The sequence below is a fragment of the Phaenicophaeus curvirostris genome, chromosome 17 (genome assembly GCF_032191515.1).
Source record: "Phaenicophaeus curvirostris isolate KB17595 chromosome 17, BPBGC_Pcur_1.0, whole genome shotgun sequence".
NCBI lineage: Eukaryota > Metazoa > Chordata > Aves > Cuculiformes > Cuculidae > Phaenicophaeus > Phaenicophaeus curvirostris.
The window spans coordinates 7,503,320-7,518,841 of NC_091408.1; the positions used below are offsets into that span (position 1 = coordinate 7,503,320).

General features: G+C 40.9%; 1 protein-coding gene across 3 annotated transcripts in view; it reads right to left on the reverse strand.

The window, feature by feature from the left end:
* The window catches only part of TAOK3 (TAO kinase 3), an 85,724-nt gene that overhangs the window by 29,220 nt on the left and 40,982 nt on the right, over nt 1–15,522 (reverse strand). For all 3 annotated transcript variants that reach the window (XM_069871275.1, XM_069871276.1, XM_069871272.1), the window contains exons 5-12: nt 14,508–14,579; nt 13,430–13,531; nt 12,913–12,958; nt 11,899–11,995; nt 8,428–8,541; nt 7,258–7,349; nt 5,134–5,227; nt 3,620–3,701 (exon numbers count right to left, since the gene is read on the reverse strand). In XM_069871275.1, the coding sequence (XP_069727376.1) occupies nt 3,620–3,701; nt 5,134–5,227; nt 7,258–7,349; nt 8,428–8,541; nt 11,899–11,995; nt 12,913–12,958; nt 13,430–13,531; nt 14,508–14,579 (699 nt within the window). The remainder of the gene's footprint in view (nt 1–3,619; nt 3,702–5,133; nt 5,228–7,257; nt 7,350–8,427; nt 8,542–11,898; nt 11,996–12,912; nt 12,959–13,429; nt 13,532–14,507; nt 14,580–15,522) is intronic.

Below are 15,522 nucleotides of genomic sequence, written 5' to 3' on the forward strand. Positions count from 1 at the left end.
TGGAAGAGTGACCAACAGAACTCAAGTTTCCTGGGAATGTCCTGCAAGCTGAGAATAATAGGGAAAACAAAATATTTTATACTTTGCTTTTCATTTTAAAAGTGAAAAAATATTAGTGAGATAGTTTTGGGGGTTTGTTGTTTTTACTTGTTTTTCAGTTTTTACTTTACATTATAGTCATTTGACTGTTTTCATGTGGGATATTGAATAGAAACTGAATTAAATCTTAAATATCTCATCTAAAACTCAGTTCTCTAAGAAAACGCATCCACAAAAGACCTGTCTAACCCTGTTTACCAAATACATGTGTGAAAAATTCTTAAAAGCCAAAAAGATCTTCAATCTCATAGCCTAGCAGGCTTTAGGGGGAGCTGCTGCAGAAGGGAACATCTAGGGGACTCTTCTGAAAACGACCAAATATCCATGTTTTAAGAGGAAGATCTTGGCTCCAATCATTTGTACAGACTCCAACCTAAGGTACTCGTGAAATTCTATCCCTCGATGAACTTCCACTGTTCCTAGAGAGCAGTAAAGGCTGCCAATCCACATGAATGAATCATTCTGAAACCCACAACATAAACCTATTAGCTGGTCAAAGGATTGTCAGGGAGCTGCAAGCAGAAGCAGAGAACAAAATGCCGGTTATGTGCCACAGCACGGATGTATTTCAGGAAAAAAAACAACAGGCGCTGAACAGGAAGTACAAACAAGCTCGTTTGTCTGCCTTTACCTGGAGAGAGAAGGCATGAGGGTTAAATATTCTACATGGCCCAAGCTTAAAGCAAGGCCAGAAGAAAGTGCAAAGCTAGCACAGAGTGCAGGGTTTCAATTTCTGTCTTCAAGAACCAAGAGGCTCAGAAACATCCATGAAAATGCATTTCACTGGGCTGAAAGAGCAACAAGAGAAGCCATAAAACAAAGGCTGAATGGTAGCCTTAGAACAAAAATCAGCATGAAAAGGCTGTCAGGTAGACACAGAGCAGCAATCGAACCTGCTGTGGAAATTAAGCAGAACACCCACTGGAGCTAGCAATTCCTCTGCTCGAGGCTTAAGGAAAAACTGAGTCCTGTTTACCTGGTGTGGAACAGCAGCATGCCATGCAATTCTCACCAGCAGCTACGCACGGCAACCAGAGGAGTAGCAGGGCCACTAATCAATATTAAAGAAAGGAAATACTCGAAAAAAAAAAAATAAAAAATGCCTGATGGAAAAGGGGCTGGACAGGATTTCACACATCCCTACCTTCTAACTTAAGGCTGCTCCTGAATTCCCCAGACACAAAGCCCGTGGAGTTATAAGCAGTTCCTATGCTTCTCAGGTAAAGTGAAACTTGAGGATATAATAAACTGGAACTGATTTATGATTCACTGACAGAACTTTGAGAAACCTTGGCACACATCATCCCCAGCAGCGGTCCCCCTCCTACACTCTTTTGGCAATTATGAACCTGTACAAAGCATAGTCCAAAACAATGCAGTTATTTCCAAAATGAGTTGTAATTAATTTGGTTCAGTATTGAAACTGTTAAAGGGATATAAACAACTTTTGTGTTTGGTGGTTGGATTAGGGAAAGAAGCTAACCTAGGTCTATTCTCTTAGTGCTACTTTCAACTTAACAACTAAGCATGATGCATCAATGTAGAAAAAAGTAAACACACTACAAGATGTGAATGAATTGAGGAATTGCTCAAAACCTATCTATGACAAAGAAGTGATTGGAAAGTGGAGATCAGAAACATAGAGAGAAATACAGCACTGCATGAGTAGAGAAAGGAGTTGACAAAATGTCTGGAAACACACAATAAAATACAGATGCAGAGTACATTTACTAAGTAATTATACAAGGAGGCATTAACAGTTGTTGTAATCCATAAATTTCTTGAGAGTTCTGAACAAGACAGCAGCCAAAACAACATCACACCCAACCCCCCGGCCTTGTAACACTGTGGTGCAGAGCCAGCCTCTCTCAGCTCCCACAGAACCACACTTGAAGCAACGCTTCACGATACGCATATTTGTGTCAGAAATGTCTGTCCAGCCGTTTGTAGACAAAAAAACCCCAAACACAGAAAACAACCAGAAAGGGAATCAGAAAGGCCCAGATTCATGATTTACAAAAATAAAGAAAAACCAAAAGCTGCACTGAGATTAGGCAGAAAGATCACAAAAAGATAAATATTCAAAAGTTATGAACAGATAAAGAATTAATCACATTGACATTAGCATTACTAGAGAAAAAAAGGTGAAGATAACCTTTCTGAACTTCATCTGCATCTGTCAGGAAAGAGACAGGACAGTTTGGAGTGCCCCAGACAGAACAACCCCACTCTGGCCACGAGATGAACATGAGTCACGCAGCTTCTTTCCATCTCCAATATCCATGTTCCCTTAAATCATCAGCTACTGCCTGTAAATCTTTATTAAGAGTTCAATCCTCTGATCATGTGGAGTATAATTCTCAAAGTACTACTAGCTTGGCAAAAGATTTGTTATTGTCTACGCATCTTAGGAAGAGTGGTTAAGTCTAGATTTTGAGTAGCATTTAAAATGGCTTTTCAGATTTTCTGCCTCTTCCAAAGAGAAAGCCTGTAACAAATTACAAGCCTTGAATCTTACTGAAATTGCATATAAACTTGGTAGCAAGTATTGCCTGTTACAGAACAGAAACATTGTTTTTTCTGTACTGGAGAAGGTAAGCAGAGGAAAGAAGGGAGCATCAACCAGTTAACAGTTACATTACTTTACACAAAACTGGGTAACTGCTCCAAAATGGTCTTTGCTTTCACACAAGCTACATAAAGTTATAGTTTCCCACTCCTCCTGCCCCCATTTAGAGGGCGAACAGGGTTGCATCCAGTGTCCTCCCTCATTTCTGCCTCTCTTTCAGAGACCATCCAGTGCAGCATGGTCACAACTCAGAGCATCCTACTGACAGCACAGGATAGCAGAGAGCCTGGTGAAAATTCCTTCTTCCAAGCAGTAGAAAACATACTCCTAAGTCCTACCTACACAGAAAACTATTGGTTGGAATTCACTTCTGCAGCACAGACTAACTAAACCAGCTCCAGACCTCTTTGGCCTTGATAATACCTCCAGTTAAAGTATGTACAGCATTATTTTAGGAAAAAAAACCCTAAAAAAATAAATACATCAATATCAAATCCTCCTATCCCCATCCTGCTGACAAGTCCTACCCTCAGCTTAAAAAGCTCCTACTCACACTACTATCCCAAGAGGCTTGCGAGTTCTCAAACACAAAAGTAACCTCTGCAGAGCTCTGGGCCGTAAGAGGAGCAGGGTGCTGGGCTGCTCCCTCAGGTAACTCTGCACTCACAAATGCAACTGTTTTACCACACAGCCTACCTCTTCTTTTCTCTACTAGTTCGATTCTTAAGCATCCCGTTACAGACAATTGTGACTGATATCACAGGCAAAGTCAGGAAATAAAGTTAAACAATCTAAATCACTCTTCACAAGACCCCAAAACTTTATTAATTCAGATGAGAGCAAAACCAACAATCTTTTTTCAAAAGGACAAATATTTCCCACCATCTTTACAATTATTTTGGTAGACAAACAGATTTTTCCACAGTTTCTGAAAAAGATTTGAAACGTTACCCGCAGTAGATCTGTCGATGATGGCCTTTCCTGAGGTATTTTCTGTAAGCAGTAATCAACAAATCCCCTAAAGGAGTCTGACCTGTAAATCAAAAAAAAAAAAATTCTAAATGAGAAAGCAGCTTAGGATGTGGAATATATACAAACTTATTAGGGCAAAGCAAAAGAAAAACCTTGACTAATTTGTTCTTAGGTTCTAGGGCACAGAAATTACTCAGGATTCGGAAAAGTTCAGCTAAGCTGATCCCACGAGTTCTCTCAACAGTTCAAGACTGTTGAAGCAAACACGGACACACAATCATCCCTGATCTCAAACTCAAAACCAAGCAAGAACTATGTATCAGTCACTATTTTCAATTTTACTTGAACTTCTTAAAAACAGATGACGATGAAATTACTGGTAAGTCCATAAACGTCAAGTTAGCTGATGAAACAGCTCTGTGTTCTCCAGCAGCTTCCCACAATTTGTAACACTGAATTCATAAAGCACCTCAATATGATGCTGAGTTCAATAAGACTTTAGGCTATATATGAGCTTGTAACACAACTAGAAAGAAGAAAACTAATCTTCTAGGTACCATTGAATTTGAAAGCAGCAGAAAAGGCACCTTGTTTACCCTCTGTCTTCTCAAAGCCACAGAGAGCAAACAGGTGACTATAAACAAACTGCTTGCAATCAAGAATACTGATTCTCACACTGTATTCACAAGCTGTCTCTACTCTGCATTGCAAATTTTGCAGATGATGAGTATTAGTGTGCAAAGTAAGAGACCGAGTTCTTTGAATCTTGAAAAATGGACCAGAGACGGTGAAATAAGGAAACTGAAATGGTTTTGATAAAATTATTAGCAATGAAATAATTATGCTGCTTAAATAAAGCCTGGCAGTGTAACTGGGGGAACATCCCACCTCTCCAGGAGCTGCTGTTTCAAGCCATCTGCAGACTCTGCCACATTTCACTCTTGGGCACAGTAAGCAGGAAACATGGTAAACCCCTTTGCTCTCACAGAATAACAAAGCACTTGTGTATCAAAGCCCAGCTTCTGAAACAAGCCTGTAGCACGGGGAGTATTTACTGGCCACAGAGCTCTGATGACTCTTGAAGTCACTCACTGAAAAAACATCCAAATACCTCTATATTCCATGTAACTCTCCCCTCCCTTTCTCCACATTTCAGCTGCACTACAATGCTAGCAATTCTTCTCTTGGGGATCTTTTGCAGCTGGAAACTTTGCTGATGCTGAGCTAGGGCTGGCTTAGTGCATCTAAGAATATTTTAATTCCTACAGCATCTACAGCCCCGTAATTAACACCTCCACACATTTAGATCGTAGCACAGCCAAAGTGACAGAAGGTCAAAATTGAGCCTGCCTACACAGAAGCATTATTGGAGAGCACAGTCAAATCACTACACTGCAACAAACACTTTTCTTGTCAGGCTTTAACCACGCAGATTGTCGCAGAGCATTTTCAGAGTGGGGGGAAAGAAAAAGATCTGTTAATAGCACTCTTACCATTCATTTGACTGTAATGTAGGAGAATCGTTCTGGGCTATATGATATAAGGCACTCATTGCATTCATGTTGAAAAGTGGAGGCTTCCTTTCAGCTAGAAAGAGAAAAGAAAGGTGTGATAAGGCATTCTGGAAAGAAAAGGAGAAAGACATGGAAATATGAGCAGAGTATCACTGCTAAATCAATAGCTTATTACTGTCCTCACCACATTTAAGCTAATTATTTCAATATTCTAGGTTAGACCAGGACAGCCACTCAAGGAAAGTTGTTATTCACCTGAAGAAGGGATCATGAAAAGCAGAGAGAACAGGATGCAAATTATAAGGAAAAATTTCCAGTAAATTTTACCTTAACTACATTTCACATCTGAGCTGCTATGGCAAAATCAGCAGAAGCTGATCTTAGACATACATTCAGGGCTAGGAAACGCATGTATTGACCCCTGCAGATCTCTGATGCACTGCAGTAGTATACAGGGAAAAGAGTGGCTGCCTGTTTGATTTGTCACTGGCAGTCACTTGCAAGCAGGACAGTTTGACAAATCCATTTCCCAGATGTGTTGTTCACTCGCTGTAACTAAAATTCTTCCTGGTCCTTACTCCAAGTGGACACCTGCCTACTAGCCCCCTAACCACTCCGGAGTGCAGCAGATTCCCCTCAGGAGTTGCGAAGGGCTTCTTTTCACCACCATCTAAGGTCACTCATGCCAATCAGGCAGTGATGCCAGGGTTTTTGAGTTCGTGTCAGGTCAGAGCAATCACTTGTCCTCAATATGCAGCATGCACGCAAACCACCACGTTTTCTTTTCTCTAAACACTACTTACTTTTGGGTACACAAGAAATTAAGACATCATTAAGCATTCAGAGAAAGCCAAGTGGAGCTCAACAAGAGATTTCCTCCCACTGCTACCTGACCCCACATTCATACATGGAATCATGCAAAGGCAAAGCTCAAAGTTTTTTAAAAAGTTCAATACTTCTCAAAAGGTTAATATAAAACCAAACAAACCCATCAGCTATGTAATACAGCTTTGATGTTCTTGATTGAAAAGCTCCCTAGCCATTCTAGTTTCAAGACTCAGTGACCAGGTAGCACAGCATAATATCTATTCTACCACTGTGATTTACACCTTGAGAGGCCATAACCAGTCTGAACTCCACACACACAAAATCAGTGGCCATGTGGAAGAGCAGAATTCTAGAATTTCTGATTTTTGCTTTCTTTGTATCAACATACAGATAATGTCAAGCAAGGCATTAGTGCTGGCACATGAAACAACATTGGAGGTTACTAGACAATTACATCATTACATCTCTGTGTTGGAGTCAACAGTTCTTCCCATTTATAGGTCCCCCTCTTCAGTATCTCATATATAATTCTGCTGATTAAACGTTTATGAATAATATTCTTAATGAGCTCAGCCTTACAATAAGTTCTTGATTTACTGCTGTTAAATATAATCCATACCAAAAGTATCTTTGCGAATAATCTACTCAGAACATGCAATGCCAATATTCAAACTTGAAAGTGCACGCATCTGTTTTGTATACCTGCTACCACATCTACATCTGCAGGTTGTGAAGATGCATATTATTTGCCCTTTGCAGTGCAAACCCTTTTCTTCTCACATAAAGAACCTGTCCACATTGAGTCATGTCACAAACTTTCAGCTGAGATAGAAAATTTTTGTTTCAGAGAATGGGGAAGTAAGATGAATCGAAAATTAAATGCAGGCTTTTTCTGACACAATTCTTAGTACATCAGTTCCCTTGACACAATAGCTGGAATATGTTCTCAAAACCCATCTTGAAAAATACAGACTAGAAACCCCAGTTTCTTCTCATTTAAGACTAGAATCCTCTAGTTATTAAGGGAATAACTGAGCACACCAGATTAACATTAAAGCACAGCAGCATTAGTGGCTTGCTTTTGATTTGCTAGTGAGTAAAAGATTTAACTCAACTGTTGGAGCTTTCCAAGTCAGGCTTTTTAAATGAAAAAAAAAACCCAAACCAAAATCAAAACCACTTATGAGGAATAAGAACCTTCTATTGTTTTCAGGACTTCCTAATAAATATTTCAGAGAGTTAATTATTCAGCTCAGCTGCCAAGTATTTACTCACCTAACTCAATACACGTGATCCCGAGAGACCAGACATCCACCTTTCCATCATATTGTCCCTCGTCCATAGCAAGGATCACCTCTGGTGCCATCCTACCAACCACAGCGCAAAACATGCAGGTTAGGATTTACTAATTGTGACTCCCAGCACACAGCTTAAAATGAGGTGGCTTTGTTATCTTCAGCAGAGCAACGGACCAGAACCTAAAGAGCCAGCATGGGGCTGAGTGAAGCCATGCTGAAATGAAACAATGCTTGCCTGCACTAGCAGCTCTTCCAACAGGCAGTTTAAGAAAGGAAAGTAAAGAAGAGGCCAACCTGATCACCTTGCTGTTAGTGCAACATGCTGGCACATGTGAGACCCACACCGATCTCAAAGGCATTGCACCTGCAGGCAGACAGCAAGGGCTGGAAGAGTCCTAAAGGCATCACTTTCACTCTCACCAGAGATGGTGACTTTTCCTTTGGCACACCATGAGAAATTTCCAGCAGATATATGCAGCCTGTGAGTGTAGCTATGAAAGGAACAGGGAAATCTGGAACAGTGGGGCAATACAGCAGACCAAGATAAAAGGATGTGTGCAGCGGGAAAGAAGCAGAGGGCCAAGCCTGCAGAAATTCAGCCTCTTCACTTCTGCTCTTCAATGATGAAGCAGGCTTCCTGCCAAACGGACTTGTTCAGAGAATGGGCAATAGGTGACCTCCCATCAATGCCAGGGGCCTCTGCCACAAAATAAGTGGAGCATAAAGCTACGCTGCTCCACTATGTTAGGAATGCCAAGCAACTCAAGTGACCCTTAAGCAAGTTTCTTCAAAACAGAATTTAAGTAGCTGTGTGACTTCCATGCTGCATGGCGAGATTAACAGGATCCCCTTTTTCCATGTGTCTGTCTTAGTTCTGTTACCTATGGCAAGTGTTATGAATGTTTAAGTCAATGGCATTACAACAGCTGAAACATTAACTGGTGCCATTTCAAAGTGCTGCACAGCCTACCCCTATTCACGGGCACTGAGAAAGAAAACATTTCCTGAAAAGCCAAACATGGGCAATTCAAGATAACTGCTTGCTTAATAAAGTTTCTAGCCCAGGTATTCTTTAAAGACTGTGAAACACTGGAAATGGAAGAAACCAGCCTCATTAAAGGACTGAGGTACTACAGGCTTTACTCACCAGTAAGGCGTTCCCACGAAAGAATTGGCAGGAGAGACTATAGAGGCAGACCCAAAGTCAGCTAGTTTCACTTGACCTGGCTCTGTTAGAAGAATATTTCCAGCTTTAATATCCCTTTAAAAGACCAAAAGAAAAAAAGTACTTGTGGTTACAGTAGAATAACTTAAATATTTACAAACGCTAACTTTTTCTCAATTAAACATTAAGAAAAACCTGAGAATACTTACAAATCTACTATTATGGAAAGCTAGAGAAATCAGATACATGGCTTTTTTGGAATGGAAATCTGATGGCACCCAAAAAGGCCTGGGGATGAGGGAAGAAAAGAGGAGATGAGCCACGGTTATAAGATTGAGTCCCCAGACTGAGATCCAGAAGAGGTGTATCCGAATAGCCAGCTGTGACACCTTAAACAATACCAGGCATGTTTTTTCCATCTTTCAAATCTTATCTTTCCTACATCTCTCAGATAATCCATACATTTATGAGATTAACAGCAATGAAGCCACTGTAATAAAAAAGGCATAAGATACATTCAACACCTTTGGCACCATTAATTTCTAAATTCCAGCAGTAAACAGGTTAATTTCAAATCAACTGTCCCTGAAATGCTGAGAAAGGTTTACTCAATTTGCATACCTTCTAAGACACTTGGGAATGATCCTATTCAAAGTTAGGAATGAACTCACCCAAGCACAAATGACTTTTAATATACTGAAAGTTCCTTAAAACCCTGATGCAGCACTTCAATAACAAAGGGAAAATTACACACTAGGTATATGCCACAGATGCCTTCACATGGGCAAAGCTATTTGTTTTCACAAAAGCAGACCCTCAACATAAATGGAGTAGGTGTAAGAGATTGCTGTTAGCCAGGCTGTATACGCCATGTGGTCTGGAATGCCTCTTTGCCATCTCTTCAGAAAATATAATGTATTTTATACAAAAACCACATCAGCATCGGCTTTCTTTATCCAGTGTTCAACAGTAAGTCCTTAAACACCAAAGCCACCAACCAAAGAAGTTGCTCTGTATTGCCAAACACACTCAAATACTCTGACTCTGAAAACCGAGCTAAATTGGACAAATGGGAAGTGAGGCAAGCCTATCTTGTATTTGCTGCAGAGGAAGAGTATACAAATGCTGGTGAGATGCCTTTGTTTCCACAGGCAGCATGCAGGATAGGCAAAGCTGGGGTAAAGAGAGCCACAGAGACAGGAATTTGCTTACAGTATTCCAGCAGCAGAGCTGGAGTCAGAACCTCTATTCCCCCATTCCTGAGAGAGTATCACTTCAAAACTAGTGCTATAGATTTTCTTTGCGCACATGTGCTACTCAGAAATGTGTCCAGACATGTTACCATGTTTTGGGTCTATATGTCTGTCACTTCTGCTGCAGGACAAGCACTAAAGATCATAAAATCGCCAGGCTAGAAAAAACCTCTTGGATCATCAAGTCCAGCTGGAATTAACTGACTGGCCTCCAGCTGGAATTAACTCCATTTACCACCACTCTATGGGCCCAGCCATCCAACCAGTTTTCCACCCAGGAGAGTGTGTGCCTGTCCAGGCCAGTGGCAGCCAGTTTCCTAAGCAGAATGCTGTGAGAAACTGTGTCAAATATGTTTGGTATGTGCAAGAACGCACACCTCAAAGGTATGAAAGACAGCACAGGCTGTGCTCTTTTCAATCATCTCCTCTGCCACTTTCACTGTCCAACAATCCACAGTGGACTCAGTGGCTTCCTTAGGTATCAGCAAACATATCTGTTACTTAGGTTGGCCTTGTACCTGCAATTAAACAGAAAATAATCTCATCCTTTGCCATTCTATAGTGTGACATGAGAACTGACTGGCAGCAGAGCTGCCCAGGGAGCTCTGGAGGCGAGTCCGGAGCCTTGCTTTGTCCTGCATCTCCACAAGATGTCCCTCCATTCTAGGTCACCCTTGTCTTGCCTTCCTCACTGTGGGGCAGGGATACCACAGCTGTCCCAGCTTCCATCCCTTCTCATTCAGCACTTGCTTTACTTCTCTCAAAGCCATGAGAACTCGCAGCAGAGGCGAGCACGGTGTTTCCCTGTGGGTGAGCAGTTCCCTGGTTGTGCACATCAGCAGAGTGCTCCGCACGGCACTGAAACCAGGTAACGGCACACTCTTGCCATGCCTTTTAAGATACATCTATCAGAAAACTAGATACCTCTTGGTCCTCTTAATTGAGAGAGAAGACTTGTCTTCCCATCCCAGAAGTTACAAGAGGGAACAACCCTTGGAAGAACACTGATGAGATCAGAAAGACCTGTGTGATACTTCCAGCAGTGCCTTTCCCTACAGTCCCTCTCAGTGCATGCCACAACTAAGTAACGTTTTCCAGTATGAAAAAGAAATAACCAGCTTTATTCTTGATCTGCAATAACCATGCGAATGGGATGCTCACACAGTGCAGCTAGTATTCACTACATGAAATTGCCAAATTTATAACACATTAACTGCAATGTTAGAAAATCCTAACGAGCACTGAGAAAAACTAATTCTCAAGAGTGTCCATACAGGGAGTAATTTACTAAAAATAAGAATTCAATGCACTTTGAAAGCATGTAAAATATTTCAAAACAGGTAGATTTATACTCAAATAGGGCGTGCACGCAAAAAGCTGCTCAAAGAGTAACTTATTTTAATTTCATAAATTTAGATTCCTGTTTAAATTAATATTTCACCTAAATATAATTTAATAACCACGTGTAGATAAAACCAAAATAGCTACTCTAACAAAGGACAAATAATCCTTGTCTCCTTAAAAGCCCCTCACTGTCTCAGCCTCAGATATGCCAATTTTCTGCCTCAAACTTGCCATTAGACAACAGAGAGGCTTCTAACCCCATAAGTTAGTCTCAAGTTGCTTCATTCTGATGACTCCCTACTCTCAGTACGTTAATCTGGCTCTCATCCATTTCACAAGTTGCTGACATATCAGTAGTACCCAAAATTAGACAAAAGAAAACCCCATAACATGAGAATATATGTTGTTTCACAAGCAAGTGAAAAGATATCCAAACTCCTGAAAAACACCACTTTAAGAAAGACAGATCTAGGAGCCAGCATCGTGAGCAGCTTGTTATAAAATCTTGCTTTGCCTGTCTGCTCTGATTTCTCCTATGATAGTTTTACCCTTGACTTACAGTGTCATCAACCAATTTCTGAAAGTGTAAGTTTTACTTACTCATATGTAAAAAATGCTCACAATGCCTAGTCCTAAAGACATCCTAGCTCCACCACTCCCCTTTATTTGGCAAATTTAAGGTGATACTTCCCTGCCAAGTCAGTCAACATCCAAGTGTATTAGGAGTAATGACATGTCCATTAGAGAAAATTTGGTAGAATAACCTTTACAAAAGTTGCTTAAACACAGCAAAGGAACCTTCAGACTCCAGAAAGTAGAAGACGGACACATAAGCAGCTCTGAGCTCCAGTCTTACCTATGAATCTTACAGTGAGAGTGCAGGTAGGCCAGCCCCTGCAAGGCACCGTGGGTGATGGCAGCGATCTCCACTTCCTGAAGTGGCTTCTTGTGAACTACAGAAACAATTAAAGAAAGAAACATAAGATCTTTTCCTGAGGAAGTCTTTTCAAAGAGAAGGCACCCCACCAGTTTTGCCAGCTATGAGGTGAACATCACCTTCACTGTACTAGTTTCTCACGGCCATCAGCTGCTCTGAGTCCACACACAGCCTGTGCGCACATTCACATCAGAGGAAACTACATTTTTCTTCACATTTCTGCTAGGGCCAACAGTTAATATCAGGAGATGTGTCTGAGTGCATTTGAAAGACTTGTTTGGTCTTCTGCAAGGAAAATTTCCCATATTTTTACCCCAACAGACAGCAACACAGGGAAATGAGGAATATCAGCTACAAATAGGTGCTGCAAAGCACCTAAAGCACCTTTCATATATCCCTAAATATGGCCAGCATGTGACTCTGGGTGACCCTATCTTAGATGCAAAAGATATAACCCACAAAGAGTACTAGTTTTTGCAAACTTCAGCTTAGAATCCCTGTTTCTCTGCAGGTGTTGTTCTAATTCTGAGATCATATCAGTCCCTTGTTCAATAAAATTACCTGTAACTATTCCTACAAACTGTAAGAGAAGGACAAAGGTGATCTCTGCAGGATTTTGTTATGGATATTCAGAAAACGGGCAGTCTGCTTCAGCCACCAAGAGGGCGCAAATTACAGGAATGCAACTATATACATTTATACTTTGGTTTTACAACATATAAATGTGCATGCCAACTGTACATAGCACTGGCCTGCTGGGAAAGTCTCAGCTTACCCTTGGTATCACAAACACAGGCATTCTAGATACAGAATGGAGTAGTACAGACAGACCGCCTCTACCATTCAGAAAACACCAGTCTGTGAGAAAACAGCCTCCCACCACACTCAGAAGGGGCACTAGAAAAAGAAAATCAAAGACTATATAAAACTTACCCTCTAGCAAATCAGAAGCTGATCCTAAGCAGTACTCCATAACCAACTGCAAGAGAAAAGCACATTTTTAAATAATAGGGTAGAGTCCCCCCCAGACAGTCACTACTTGAATGGCTGAGAAACAGCAGAAGCAAATAAAACCTTCATTTGCAAGAATGCAATAAGCAATGAATGAACTAAAATGCTCGAAACATTCCAGCAATGTCAAGACACCTTTTAGTGTTGTAATGAAGGCTTAGGCACTAAGAGGTTTGTGGGCTATATCGTGAAGGATGGTCCATAACTGTTTCATCTGTATGAACACAGAGGCCTGCCTCAGAGAGGCAGCGATTTGTTCCAACGTCCTGAATATCTACTGTCTTTAAATCACCTGGAAGCTACTTCAGATGAAACGAACTACAGGCAGCATGGGATGAATACTGCTGCATGTAAAGGCACTGCATGTACTGAATATCAGATTGCTGTACCGTACCTTTTCTGCTCATGAAGGCCTCTAAACGCCACACCACTCACTCACCCATGCCGTATGCTCTTTCAGGTAACAGCCCTTGTATTCGATGGTGTTGGGGTGCTTCAGCTGCTGTAGAAACTTGACTTCTTTGATGATATCCTGCCACTTCTAATAAAATAAAGCAAAAAGGTATAAAAACATTGCTCTCATACACTTACATGTGCTCATACACCACATGCTGTAGCAGCGTGAAAAGCAACCTATAAAATGCTTTTACAATGTGAAGACGTCATAATTGCAAAAGCACAACTGTACACAACAGAAGTTAAATATGTCAGTTAAATACCTCTTGAAGGAGTCTTCATGTAAATAGCTTGAGGATTGTAGTAATTTTTCCTTATTTTATCTGCAATATATTTCACTCAAAGCATTGCTACCCCTGTGTTCGCTGAACAGTGGTCTCAAACTCGGCAACAATGCCTCCTATCCCAAAACAGACGCCACCACCTACATTACGTGCTACAGATGGCAGCAGGCAGTTTGTTTCCTTCTGCGACACAGCACAAGGCAAGCGACATTTGTAAGACCTCAGCACATGGGAAAAATGGGTTTAAAGCATCCCAGTTTGCTCCTACAAACACACACTCTTTACCACCTATCAACCCACCAACTCAAGTAAATAGAACCAATCCAAGCACAAAGCATCGCAGTGCTAAGATATAAAGGGAGCAACTACCAAGCAACAGTTGAAGTGAGACTGATATTCTGAATAGGTCTATGCAATTTTAGGTTATAGATCCTGAAAAGCATCTCCAGTCAGCTATACATTTCAGCTGACACCTCAGAGAGCTGTGGTTATGGCTCCAGTAGCCTGCATGCTCTTAATGCACTTATTACTGAAATAACCACCCTACAAGCATTCTGAATTCCCATTTGCTTCCTTAAACTGAACTATTTGTCAAAATTTGCATAAACTCATTTTCCCTCTACCAACCTCCATGCTTCCTATGGAAGTGAGAAACAGCTACAGCATTAAAAAGCTGGGCTGTGAGTGTCAAATGGAATACCCAGCTAATTTAGCTGTTCAGATTTACATTATGATTGCAATAGCTTCTGCATGCAGAATTTGCTTTATTCATCATACCTCATTCGTTTGCTTTCCACTGTAGGACATTTTCTTGACTGCCACCACCTCATTAGTGTGGGAATTTGTAGCCTGGAGAAGGGAGAAAGAAACAGATTGAAAACAGCTTCTTTTTTTTTTTCCTTCCCCATAGAGTGAGCTGTGCCTTTGGCAAATGCAGGCTTTTTTCTCTTATATCACATCTTTGCAAGCTCCTACACTTGAGAGACATCTTCCTTGTGATAAGATTTACCAGACAACTACTCCAACTCTTTCTCCTGACTTCATCTACCTCTCCATATCCACCACTCGTCCCATGGCCCTTACTGTGTTTGCTACCTTTCTACTGATACACAAACCAGGGCCCAATATTGCACCTACTCAGAACATAACAAATAGAGCAACACAGCTTTATTGGAATTGCAGTAGAAACAGCCTTTGGAAAATATTTTTCCACGAGTTTATCTGAGAAATAAATAAAGAAGTGTGTCAAAAATCTCTTCAATTTCATCAAACCCCGATACAACACTGATACTCTCAAGCAGCTACTTCAATTTCCAGTTGCAAGAAGTTGCTTTACTCTGGAATTGATCTCAATTTAAAAATGCAATCTTCCTTTTGCCACACCAGATCTCAGTTGTACTATGAATATTACTCAGTCAGAAAAATCCGACATTTCTGCAGCCTGTACAATACAGGTATGGTGACCAGAGGCTGAAAACTCTGTTTCAGATAAAGTTCTACTTCCCTGGCTTAGCACTGCCCTCATTTCTGCATGTTAAGGACTGAAAACTTGAAGGTTTTAAGTCTTAGAGTTGTTGAAATCTCTGTACCTCCAACCATTTACCATTTTTGCGACAAAATATTACTGACAGTTAAAAGCTTAGAACACAACAGAAGCTAAATGTGGTAAATCCCTCTTTCAACCGCCTGAGAGGATGAGTGCTACATTTTCAAGCAATGTATTAATGAAAGACATTTCCTGATGCGTGCAGAGACTTCAAAGGAAAATGGTGTTGGGTGAACCAATATGGCA